Source organism: Poecilia latipinna, unplaced genomic scaffold (genome assembly GCF_001443285.1).
Source record: "Poecilia latipinna isolate Pla-1442-1.1 unplaced genomic scaffold, P_latipinna-1.0 Scaffold5395, whole genome shotgun sequence".
In the NCBI taxonomy this organism is placed as follows: Eukaryota; Metazoa; Chordata; class Actinopteri; order Cyprinodontiformes; family Poeciliidae; genus Poecilia; species Poecilia latipinna.
The window spans coordinates 1-11,252 of record NW_015118011.1 but is presented as its reverse complement, the minus strand read 5'-3'; the positions used below and the strand labels follow the sequence as shown (position 1 = coordinate 11,252).

Here is an 11,252-nt window from a genome sequence, read left to right as displayed (position 1 = left end):
GCAGTGGAGCAGCAGATCAGTGTAGAAACCTCACCACTTTGGCATCACATTAAGGGACTGATACAAACCTTCGAACCGGTCTATTCATGTTTCTGCTCGTGTTTGTATTCAGACCTTTGATTTTTCCCACCATTCTTCTCATAAAACATGTTTTATCACCAAGAAACAGCCAGAGCAAAGTTCATCTTTAGATTGTATTTTTTTGCTCTTCATTCTATGTGAGAACAGAGTGATTCTGGGATACATGTTCTTCTTCGGTGAGATGGACGATAACACAAACGTTTCTGATTCAGAAGCCGTCGGTGTGTTGCGGAGCTGTCAGAGAGACATACACACACTCCTCCTGTTCCAGCATGTAAAACCTGTTTTGATGTGTGAGCCATTGTTCACTGGGGAATATTTGCTGTGGAGTGTTGAACATATTTAAATAGGAACAGAGTCCATGAGCTGGTATTCTGACACCTGTTGTATGTGGTCAGACCAGCACAGCGAGGTGGCCGCTTCACACCACAGCAGTTCCTCACTTTATTCATGCCTTCCATACGTTAACTTCACTAACCTGTTTTTTTTTTCTTTATTAATGTAGACGGATCTACAGTATGTGGAGGGCATTGCACGCAGCCTGTTTGAGAAGTGAGTGGCTTCTAGTTGCTTCCAGTGAGAGAAACTCGTTGCTAAACGAGTTTCTCGTTTAGCAATGAGAGCCTCTTCTATTGCTTATTTTTCATGGACAATTATAGGCTGTAAAATTACACTGGTCAATGGCCAAAAAGACTGTGTGAGGTTTTAGGGTCATTTTGGTGAGCTGGATAAAAAAAAAAAACGCATTGGTTTTGCTCAACCAGGTCAACTTTCTGAACTATGGAGCAACATGAGCATCAAAATGAATGACTTGTTCTCGCATCTGGATCAGTTTCCTGACAATCTGAGATCAATGAACGATGAGCAGGAGGAGAGATTCCATCAGGACAGAAAAGAGACGGAGAATTTTAGATAATGAAGACGTAATGTTCAATTCACATGTAATTACTCTTATCAGTGTTCATTTAATTTACAGAAATCCAAGTTTGTAACATTTGTTTAATATACTCTGTTAGAAAACTTTTTTTTTTCTCCTGAAACCTTTTTTGGATGAGACATATTAACGGAAATAAACTGAAAATGTCACAAAAATGTCAACAGTTTAGTCAGAAGACTGAAATTCTCTAAATCAAATTAGAATAAAACCCATTGAGATAAATGGATGTCATCTTTGATTTAGTAGTGCAAAAATAGTCCTTATTCAGTTGAAAAAACATAGACAACTTTCAAAACATATTTTTTGTAATCCAGTACAATAAGCCACTTTAAAATGGATAGTCCTGATTTCATCTGAAAGCAAAATGTCCAGATTTACAAAGACCCAACAGCTTTCCCCTTAAGTCTGACACAATAACTAAATCTGCTGGATAATCATTTGACCCAGAAATTATTGTGGTGAACAATAATATTGTTGTTTTGAAACCATTTTCAAGTAATATAAAGGTAATGACATAGCAATGCAAGAACACATTCTCAAAGATCAATAAACTTTAAATTCTTATGGATATTTTAGACTTGAACTGGAAGACTTTTTAAATATACAAAATAACAAAAAACAACAAATAAAATAAATAATGAAGTCACTGTAAACAAAACTGTCCTTCAAGCAGAGAGCTAGTAGAGAGCAAAGCACCAGACTAAAGACGTTTATCATCCAGTTTTTGGTAGAAAGAGATAAAAGAGAAAAACAATAAATCTTGCAAATGAAAATTATTGAGTTTGTTTTTATTTATCATGTGATTAATTGATTTATTGCTTATTGCGACAGACCTAATCCTCCTCTGAGCTGCTGGCAGTCTGGAGAAGACAGATGGTCCCACTCATAAAAACGAAACCCTGCAAAAACTCTTTCTGAACAAGGGATACCTGAAGCACACTAGATCATAGTTTTATTTTTTATTGATACATGGATCTTAGTGATTATTTTAATAGTTCAGGTTTATGAAGCTGTTGCTTTGTCTTTGTATTGGTTGGGTGGTTTTAATGTGCGTATGTCACATGGATGAGTTCTGTCATCTCCATCTCAAAGGTGACGGCCGGTGAAGTCATCACTTCAGAATCATTGGTTTGAAGTCGAATACAGAAAGTTTTATTTCTGTATGACATGCCAAGTATTATGCATTTAAGAACAAGCCCAGCCATACATTTGCAGTGACGGTTACATAAGTCGATACTTTTATAGAAATATGAGCTGCTGCCTGAGGGCCTGTTCAACACTAAACAAAAGGAAGCTGGAGAAAGTGGAAAAGTACACAGGATAATAACAATCACTGGTCTGTACATTATTTCCACTGCGACCTGGAGCTGCAGGCCTTCTGCAAGTCCAACAGTGACATGGAATCATTACTCACTGTCTTAAGGTACAGTAGGAAGACATCACTGATGCTGATGGAAGTGATGGGGGCTGAATACATATGCTCACCATACTGTTTATTTTGTTTCTGCAAATTAAAAATAAAACGCATCAAACATATTTCCTTTTGACTTCAAAATAATGCACTGCTTTAAGAAAATATGACTCCTGTTTTGTTTTGTCCTCTGTAGTTTTCCAAAGGAGGTGCAGTCTGGTTTACTGGAGGTAGTTTCCCCGTCGCAGCATTACTACCCCGATTTCAACACCCTCAAAGAGACCTTTGGAGACTCCAAGGACAGAGTCAAGTATGCATCAAAAATCTACATGCATAAACATACACACTCCCTCCTTAAACGCCCCTTGCTACAAAAAAACAAACATAACGAATGTGAGTGTATTCTTATGTAAGAGCATTTATGTAAGTCATGGTGAAATCTGTCTGCGTCCGAAACCCCTGCTGATGGTTATGAAAAGTTACTGAGTCTGTCTGGATGTCAGCACAATTTTAAAAAAACCCATCTGAATAACAAATTTAAGAGAATGATTACTGAAATTACAGCAAAATCCTTGAATTCCATGTTAATTATGGCTGGCCTCTTCCAGTCAATCAACAAGCATTAATTGTTTTAGTCATTCATAATTTGGACGATTAATTGATTAATTAATTGCAGAATACGCCAAAAATTGGCAAATTCTGCAGATTTTCATTTAACTACTTATGCATTTTTATACAGTGTTAGAAATACATTAAAATATGCAAATAAACAATTCAAATCCTTTTTTAAATTAAAAAATATATATATATTGTTGCCCGTAATGCAAAAACAGCATTCCTTTAGTTTAATAATCAATTAATCACAATTAATCCTTCAGCCCTAATGCTAATGCTACCATTTCCAGAGTATGTTGATAGTGTCTCTAAAGTATTTGCATTCTGACCAGTCTAGATAACCCTGTCTGCATGAATGGGTTACGGTTAAATAGGAATGTTTTATGCTTAGTCAGTTTTTACCAACAGTTTGTAAAGCTCAACGGTTGTGCTTAATATTTACAATAAAAAAAATAGAATCAAGTTTGTTCCTCTGGTGCAGTTGAATCTGTGAAATGTTCCTCCTTCCTGAACACCAGAATGTCTCAGCACAGGAACTGTAAATATTCAATTCATGAATTTTAGCTTTATTTTACTTTAAAAACTTGATGCGTTATTGTTGTACAATCATTAACATTACTGTTACAGACTGCAGCTCTCAGCTGTGTTTCTGTGTGTGGGATGACAGAAAGCCTAAGAGAACAAAGATTTTTATTGTGGGGTTTCTGGTGTAGGAAAAAGGAAAATCTGTAGTAAAGTAATTAGGCCCGAGCAGCAACAGCGCTGGCGAAGGCCTATTGAAATCATTGTGTTTATTATTACGATTCTGCCCCCCTAAAGAAGGAGCCTTTGGGGGACTTTATCATGTTCAAAAACTCACCAAACTTGGCAGACGCATACAGCCCGTGTAAAATTTACGTATTTTAAGGTCTCGCAAAAATCGTAAAAGAAACGGCTCAACAGCACCACCTAGCAACTTTCAAAAGATCCTTTCCTATTACCTTATTTCATCATAGAGACATGAAATTTGGTACACTTGTAGAGCTCCCCAAGATGCACAGAAATTACAATTAATGTCATAGTGCAAGTCAAAGTCAAAGTCAGGAAGTCAGCCATTTTGGATTGAAGGTCCGATTTTGACCCCATTTTAGCCGTTTACAGCCTTCACATTTCATCAAACTCCTCCTAGGAATTTCGATCAATCGGCTTCAAACTTGGTCAGATCGTTCATAAGGCATGGCCGATTAAAAGTTATCACAGGTTTGCATTTTTGTGCCTGCTAAAGGGGGGTTTCCTGGGGTCAAAGTTCACCTATTCGCCATGAAACTCGAAACTGCTATAAGTCCTACACAAAACCTCACAGAGGCACCAAACTTTCAGTGATTGATCATCATCGGGTGCCCTACTATTGACCAATGGTCAAATGATGACATCACTTAGGCCACGCGCCCTGAGAACAGGAAGTGTCATGTTTTACTCTGAACGGTTGCTTTCTGATGCCTTTGACCTAATCAGCCTGAAACTGTGTCCACAGACAGAAAACATGTTGGTATGTTGTGGATTCCAACCCCTTTTGTTTTCAATGGAGTAAGTGGGCGTGGCGGCGTGGCGAAGTGACCCGTAATGCCATTGCCATACGTTTGACTCTGAATTCCACAATTTTGAGCCGAGCTGCACCAAACTCACTAGGATGGATCCTTATCCACCTGCCGACAGGAATCCATAACAATCTTTGGTGGGTGTGGCCTAATTTCTCTATAGCGTCCCCTAGAATATTTTAAATGATCAGCCCCAAGCCCCTAGAATTATCAAACTTGGTACACATGTGTATCATGTCAAGACGGACAAAAAAGACTCTTGGAGCCATGGTCCAAACCCAACAGGAAGTCGGCCACTTTGGATCAAAGCCGCCATTTCCTCTTTTTTATAGACGTCATATCTGATCAAACTCCTTCTACAGCTTTTGAGATACACACTTCAAACTCACTCAGCACACTCTTGAGACATTGCAGGTCAAAAATTATCACAGGATTTTTTGTACATCAAAGCACCAGGGCGTGGCTAAGTGCCAAACTTTGACTATTTGCCATAAAACATCAAGGTGCGATAACTTCCACATACAAGGTCACAGCTGCATCAGACTTCCTATGTCTCACTACAGATCAGCACTCATCACATTTAGGTGGTCAATTAATGACATCACATTAGCCCTACCCACTTCCGACAGAAAGTCACCTGTTTTTTTCTGCTGTACGTCTTACTTTTACTCTATGGGTTTAATCCTGTGCCAACTAACCTAAAATTACATGATATTAATGCATGCTGTTGGCTGAACCCGTGTGGGCGTGGCCAAATGACAAGTTGCAGTCCCTCGCTATATGCATATAGTTGTCTCTAAATCACACATGGAACATCCAATTGGCACCAAACTGGATATGTATGACCTTTATTCACCGCTAAAGAGCCCAACAGCATTGAATTGCAATTTGACTCCACTGCACCCCCTAGGTTATTCCATCAGCTATACCTCCTCGCTACATCGGCCGATCTGCACCAGATTTTTGGTGAGTCGTCAGTGAGTGCTGCTGAACTCATGCATGCATATGGCCTGCATACGGCCTGGCGGGGACAGATGCGGGAACTATGCGAGCGTCTGCGGTGGCTGACAGGCGGCGGTGCTGGAACCCCCGCAGTGGCCAATAGGCTGGAGCCGCACTGAGCTGCGAGGGCCATTCGAGGCTGCTTGCAGCTTTAATTATATTTCAATCTGGAGAAACTCACACGGAGAAAAAACATCAGTTAGAAAGATTTATTAGACTGCATTCTTTTTTGGCGTTCGGGCCCGGCTGAAGATGTTTGTGCTGAACATCATCAAGCGATTTGATGATTGGCTCGGGCCGGAGCTCAGGGTAGTCTTCTCCCCCGGGTCCGGACACCGGTGGTGGAAAAGAGCCTAGGAAGGAGGGAACATGGAGATGCTCGTCCGAATGGAGGTGGAGATGGGAAGGAGGTGGGTCGAAGCGCGGCTGAAAGGCTGGAGAGCCCATCTTTGTTGGTGCTTTTGAAGGAACTCTTGTGAGGTGATTGGCTTGAGTGGCTGTGCTCGGGTGCTTGTTGATTGAAGCGTGGGTGTGGTAATGGAAGAGGCCGATGAGTTGATTGGAGTCTTCCCAGCTTGAATTAAGCTTAAAGCTTCCATTTTACAACCAGCAACTGAAAGCAATCAGGATAATATTGCTTCTGTTGCACAAAGTAAGTCTGAGTGAAGAGATAATATTTGTTGCTAAAATCATTCATGTCAAAACATTCTACTCATCTGCCCAATTTCATCCAATTCTTCATTCTAAAACCTCTGAAGTATTATTGATCTAGTTTTTAGTGAAATATCTTAGTGCACTTGAAATAAGATAAAACTCACTTGCAAGTAACTTTTCAGCAAGATGTGGGAGCTTGTTTTAAGTCAATAATTTCTTAATATTCATTTTCAAAAAAAGGAATAGTTTCACTGGCAGGTTATTTCACTTAGAAGAAGACATTTTCCCATGTTGTAAGTGAAATAATCTACCAGAGGAACAAGTATTTGCTGACAAGTTACTTATTTAAAATATACAGATTCAAATCTTACCAAAAATACTTGGTAAGATATAGTATTTTTGCAGGGTTGTGGTTGAGTGAACTTTGGATTTTTATTAGACACAGACAGCTTTCATACTGTAACAGTAATGTTTGCTGCTAAACAATACAGAGAAAATATCCACTCTCAATCATTTTCAGTTTTTGACTTTCACTTTTTGACTTCCGAAGATTTTATTTTTTTAAAGTCGACATAAAATGCCATGTTAAAACCTGAGTCACATTTTTATGGCATCTTGTTAGCCTTTCATCCGTTCCTCTGTAGCTCTGCTGTTGATCTGATCAGAAGGACATTTTTTTTTCTGCTTTTTCTTTTGTCATTTTATTCAGCTGAGCACAGTTAGACTGATGAGGAGGTTCGCTGTCTGCTTACATAACTTCCTGCTCTGCTGCATACCTGTGCCTGCCACAGCTTGCCTGATCATGAACATTCCTGTGTGATAAGAATGTTAGAATGATGTGTGTTCCTCCTGTTGCTAATCTCACAGATACACAGGACACGGTCATTTATTTTGTTTTGTTTTGCAGATGGCGAACTAAGCAGAATTTGGACTACAGCTTCCTCATGCTGTACGCGCAGGACAAAGGAACATACTATGTTCAGGTGATTTTAGATTTCTACCATGAACCAACTTGAGATTTCATGTATGAGACATTTTGAACATCATGACTGGAGTTATGTCACCTGTGAGTGGTGTCAGAAAAGCTGTGGACTCACCAGCTGCGTTTCTATTACAAATGTGCACAAAACTTTGTCGTTAATCTGCAAATGTTGGAAAAAACGCAATTTTGCAATTGCTGTGTTTACATTAAATAGGAAATACAGTTTAAATTACAGATGAATATGTTTGTTCATATATGTTTTCATATGATATGTTTTCTAAATGTCACACTTTACAGTTTGTTCAAAATTTGTACAAAAAATTTAGATTTGCCTCATACAGTCATATTCAATGAATTTGAATGAGTTCAGATGAGGCCTGATTGTCAAATTTAAAGTATTTCTTGAAAATAACAACCGTGAAGTAGGTTTCTAATTAAGCCCACATTTCTGTATTAAATATGTTTTTTTTATTGGTCTGACTTAATAGTCTGTTGCCATATCCACCTCCTCACAATTCTCACAGACTGACTGCTGGCCAGCTCTCCATCTAACAGGTCCGGAAAACCTCTAATTCCTTAGTATTACTCCAGCTGAGTATGTAGAGGACAATCTGTTTAAGCTGGTGTCGAGAGAGATGCGTCTAGACTCTGACTACCTCCGATCCAGAAGCTATGACCTTTTTCAGTTAATGAAACAGTCAACTGAGTAGCCCTACAGCTGCTTAGTTCCAGAAACTGCTTCTGTTAACGGTAGCTCTCTCTCTATCAATAATGTGCACTTGTTGTGGTCTAGATAAATTTTAGAGACTCAGCATGAGTCACAAGGTCATTATTTTATAAACACCAAAGAAATGTCCGAAGCTCCCTAATTACTAGAATCATGACCATTGGTTTTACCTTGATCAGAAGAAAGAACTCATGAAATGACTCAATTAATTTAACTGTCCACAACTCTAATTAGATATTTTAATACATTTTTATTAGCAGGCTTTAGCAGGGGAAAATTTACAAACAGCTTCTACAATCAACAAAATAAGAATTTAATATAAGAAATTAAAATCACACCTAACTTTCCTATCTCTAATCCCTATACTGTGTCATTAGTAGGCCTGTCACGATAAGAAATTTTGCTGAGCGATTAATTGTCTAAAAAATTATTGCGATAAACGATAATATTGTTTCAAGACCTTTTGACACTGATTTAATGGAAATGACTAATAATGCATGCAATTTACTGCCATAGATAGATGCACTTTATTTTCTAAAGAACACATAACACTGGAACTAATAAACTAAATAAACAAAACAACCAAAAACAAAAATAAAATGGATTCTCAGTCTCCATTAGCAAAAAACGTACTTGAATAAAAACTAAACAACATAAAGCCAAAGTGGAAATAAATACTGCATTCAACCAAAAGAGTGCAGATTATGAAGTCTGTATACTATATTGCCCTTCAGTAATCACTAGATTTAAATAGAGAAGATGGGCACATCCGACTACCTAATGCAATAGTTCACACTACACGATTTTTTTGCCCCTATTTTACGACAATCTTAGATCGTTGGTCGATTTAAGATTGTCGCTGGTGATTTCGTAACCAATCATCCTGCAGTGTGTGGTGTGTTACGGTAGATAGTCTTGGCCGCTCCGATCTAAATCAGGGACTTTCTCCGACTGGGAGCTTATCGCAGCCTGTTGAATGTGACAGGTAGCCAATCAGAAATTGTGGATTCCCCTCGCGCTTTCTGAGAGGAAATTACAGAGGGAAATCCCAAACAGCTGACACGGCGCCATTATTTTGTGCACACGGCACGACGAACCCGATTGAACCGTTATGCCTAGTATTTCTGTCGGCTAATGTGTGGTCTCAGGTTTTGAAAATGGGCCGACAGTCGGCCGACAACTCGTGTAGCGTGCGCTAGACATTACACTAAGGAAATGAGGAAGGGAGGGTCCGTGGAGAGCACCGGAGTTGAACCTTTTTTCATTCAGTGTCAGCAACAGAAAGAGTAAAGGCAGGAAGAGACTATAAAGCCGATAATTCAAATGAGGTCGATAGGTTTAATTTATCATTTATCGTGACAGGCCTAGTCATTAGATTAAATGAGTGAGGCTTTGGGATGCAGTTCCACTCATACCCAGATGTCGAAATGATATTGGCAGCAGAAGGCTTTAGAATCCTTGGTCAGAGTTCTGTCTTGGTGCATCAAAATTCTTTTCAGAATAGAAACAAAGTTGTACTGGTGGTTGATTCTAAATTTCATGTTTCTATTAACTTTAAGTGTAAATCATCATGATTAATAGAAATAAAGGCTTCCATCTGCGCATAATCTATGTAATTTCACTTGGTGTTAAAGTTCCTGAAATAATTGGACTTTTTCATAATATTCTAATTTATACAGTTCCACTCATACCCAGATGTCGAAATGATATTGGCAGCAGAACCAATATAGATTTAATATTCAACTATGTTTATTCCTTAGATTGTTAGAAAGAAACAATGTTTCAGTTAAAGTACATCACACAAAGCAGAGCTTTGAAACATTTGACAAAAGCATGAAAAAAAAAAAACAGGAAAAAAAACGTTAATAGTTTCTGGCTTATGCCGATCAATATTTGAAATTAGGGTGTGTGTTGATGTCACAACCTGGCTCTGGGGTTATGACAAAAGAAATGATGCAAAATAATGCTTTGCAAATATTTACTCTGGGAAAAAATGGCCAAAGCAAACCAGAAGGCAAACAAATGTGACCCTGAGTGACTAACATTAAGCAGCTTAAACAATTAATTACCTGACAGGTCCATCACACTGACCTCTGACCCCAGACCGATGAATTGTGATCTTGTTGAAGAGGTGACAGTCAAGATTTTCTTAAAGCTACAGGACTTTTAGAATTCCAAATGTGGCGTGATGTTTCCCTCAGCATTTCTTCAACTCATGAGTTAATGCTACACTGTGTTCTATTCCAGCACTAATTTCATTTCTCTACAAAATGTTGTGGAAGTAAGTCTCTAACTATTCTTGTGTGTTTTCTAGTTGGAAGACGATGTTTTTGCAAAGAACGGTTACTATAGCGACATGAAGGCATTCGCCACACAGGCGTCTTCTAACGAATGGCTCTACCTGGAATTCTCCCAGCTTGGGTTTATAGGTGTGTTTGTCTTTCCACACGGCATCGCAGAGAGATACTTACTCAGATGCTTGGTTCTAGCATATTCTGTTTTGTTTTTTTTGGTGTGGGGGGGGTTTCCAGGTAAGATGTTTAAGACCAGAGACCTTCCAATGATAGCCGAGTTCTTCTTCATGTTCCACAAAGACAAGCCTATCGACTGGTTGCTGGATCACATTCTGTGGGTGAAGGTTTGCAACCCAGAGAAAGATAATGTAAGTCTGCTGACCCCAACCAGATCCCAACAGCTTTAATACTTTAGTCATACTCTGTTTATTTTCACTTTGTTAAAACATTAATGTTGAAGAAAAATATTCCACATCATTGACAACGTGTCCAATCCACAAGGGCAGATCTATTCAGTCTAATTCTATGCTTTGTGCTCCAAGTGATGTCATGCTCTATTATTTATTTTACGTTATATCTATAATTCCTAATTTCACTTTCTGAACCATTTGGTTTGTTGTAGTTTATTTTTGCATGTTTGACCAAACCTATTGTTTAGTCAGTTTCAGTTTCTTTATTATTTACATTAATATTAGCTGTTTATGCTCCTACCTGCACTGACTGAACAAGTTAAAGTTGTTTCTACACGTTTGACCATGCTTGTGAAGCTGTTGATGGTGGTTACTATGCTGTCCTGGTGCAGAGTGCACATTTCTGGCCAATCGCCTGCTTATAAAAAGCCTGACCTGTCAATAACCCCCCCCCCTTTTTTAATTTTTTTTTTTTTTTTTTTTTGGTCTGAGAAATTGCTAAATATGGCAACAAAGTCACTAAGTTGGCAACAGTGGGCGGACTACTGTTAATGGAGCATGT

The 11,252-nt window shown here is 38.6% G+C and overlaps 1 protein-coding gene across 2 annotated transcripts; it reads left to right on the top strand.

Moving 5' to 3' along the window:
• Nucleotides 1-293: 293 nt before the first annotated feature.
• On the top strand, nt 294-10,703 carry LOC106943514 (alpha-1,3-mannosyl-glycoprotein 4-beta-N-acetylglucosaminyltransferase A-like). Of its 2 annotated transcripts, XR_001423934.1 has the most exons (5): nt 294-633; nt 2,626-2,739; nt 7,185-7,260; nt 10,301-10,415; nt 10,518-10,639. XR_001423934.1 is itself a non-coding variant. In XM_015026819.1 (4 exons), the coding sequence occupies exons 1-4, from the start codon at nt 7,111-7,113 to the stop codon at nt 10,685-10,687; spliced, it is 366 nt and encodes a 121-aa protein (XP_014882305.1). In that variant the 5' UTR covers nt 6,524-7,110; the 3' UTR covers nt 10,688-10,703. The 2 variants fall into 2 exon arrangements, 1 of the variants encoding a protein (XP_014882305.1); XM_015026819.1 differs by lacking the exons at nt 294-633; nt 2,626-2,739 and adding an exon at nt 6,524-7,115 and having other exon boundaries at nt 10,518-10,703.
• Nucleotides 10,704-11,252: the final 549 nt, after the last annotated feature.